Source organism: Piliocolobus tephrosceles, unplaced genomic scaffold, assembly GCF_002776525.5.
Source record: "Piliocolobus tephrosceles isolate RC106 unplaced genomic scaffold, ASM277652v3 unscaffolded_30975, whole genome shotgun sequence".
Classification (NCBI taxonomy): Eukaryota; Metazoa; Chordata; class Mammalia; order Primates; family Cercopithecidae; genus Piliocolobus; species Piliocolobus tephrosceles.
Genome location: NW_022314282.1, coordinates 3553 through 4863, shown reverse-complemented (window position 1 = coordinate 4863; position 1311 = coordinate 3553). Strand labels below are relative to the sequence as shown.

At 44.3% G+C, this 1311-nt stretch overlaps 1 protein-coding gene across 1 annotated transcript; it reads right to left on the bottom strand.

The window, feature by feature from the left end:
• Positions 1-3: 3 nt before the first annotated feature.
• LOC113222406 (putative golgin subfamily A member 6-like protein 3) lies at positions 4-1299 on the bottom strand (the record flags this gene model as incomplete). Its single annotated transcript, XM_026452017.1, has 1 exon — positions 4-1299. A coding segment is annotated over exon 1 (483 nt), but the record flags the coding sequence as incomplete, so codon positions are not given.
• Between the last annotated feature and the right edge of the window lie 12 nt (positions 1300-1311).

The window sequence follows — 1311 nt, the reverse complement described above, 5'->3', positions numbered from 1 at the left end:
CTCATCCTGCTCCCACAGCCTCTCCTCTTCCAGCAGCTTCTCTACCTGGTTCAGCAGCCTCTCATGCTCTAGCAGCTTCTCCTCCTCCTCCTCCCTTCTCTCCCGTTCCAAGAGCTGCTTCACCTCCTCCAGTAGCCTCCCCTGCTCTGGCAGCCACTCCTGCTCCCATAGCCTCTCATCCTGCTCATGTATCCTCTCCTGCTGCACACGTATCATCTCCTCCTGCCCAGATAGCCTCTCCTCCTGCTCATGTAGCTTCTCCTCCTGCTCACGTATCCTCTCCTCCTGCTCACGTATCCTCTCCTCCTGCTCACGTATTCTCTCCTCCTGCTCACGTAGCCTCTCCTTCTGCTCACGTAGCCTCTCCTCCTGCTCCTGCAGACTCTCCTCCTGTCTCCTGTTCAGGAGATTCAACATCTGATTGTTTTCCACCTCGGCCTGGAGCTGTCTTCCCAGACTCTGCAGCTCTGCTGTGTTGTGGGACATTTAGTAACATCTCCTCTACCCATGGAATGCCAACAAGACCTCCCAAGCATGACCAGTTGTGACCACAAAAATGTCTCCAGATAGTTCCAAATGTCTCATGGGAGGCATAATATTCCTGTAGTTGAAAATTACTGCGTAGACTAGATCTACATCCTAGGTCTTAGAAAAAAGATGTAATGTTTCGCAAGCTATCCCTGGATACCCTTGATACTGAAATGAAATAAGAGCCTTAAAGGAAACAAACAAAATATAATCTTATTTAATACAGAAGTAGAAATGGAAAAATGAAATATTACCATAGCCATTCTTACAGTGTTTATTATAGGAATGCAAGGATGATTCAAAATGAGGAAAATTTCATCAGGTAATTCACAAATCATATTTCTCCATAGAATTGTAGGCACAATCATGACAAACAAGGTAGCTCTATATGCATGAAGTCCATGTGATAGTCAGTGAAAAACACAATTTGCAAATGTCTTACGGAAAAAAACTGAACACTGAACACATATTTCCACCATCTGCTCTTTGTCCTGAGGCTCCACTAGAAATACAGTGAAAAAGAAACATTATATAAACACACAATTACAAAACAAGAAATGGGATTACCAACAGAAGATTCACCTCCATTAGAAAATGACAGTAAATGGAAAATGGTTAATTAGTCGAGCAAAGCAAACAAAAGTGGAGGTTGGGGGATACCCATAACAAGGAAGCTAATTTGTCCCACAGCAACCTGGAAAGGTTCTAGACTCAGACACCAAGTACCCCCGAGGGTGGGACTGATAGGCAAGACTGAAAACAGAGATTAACCAAAAGCCTATA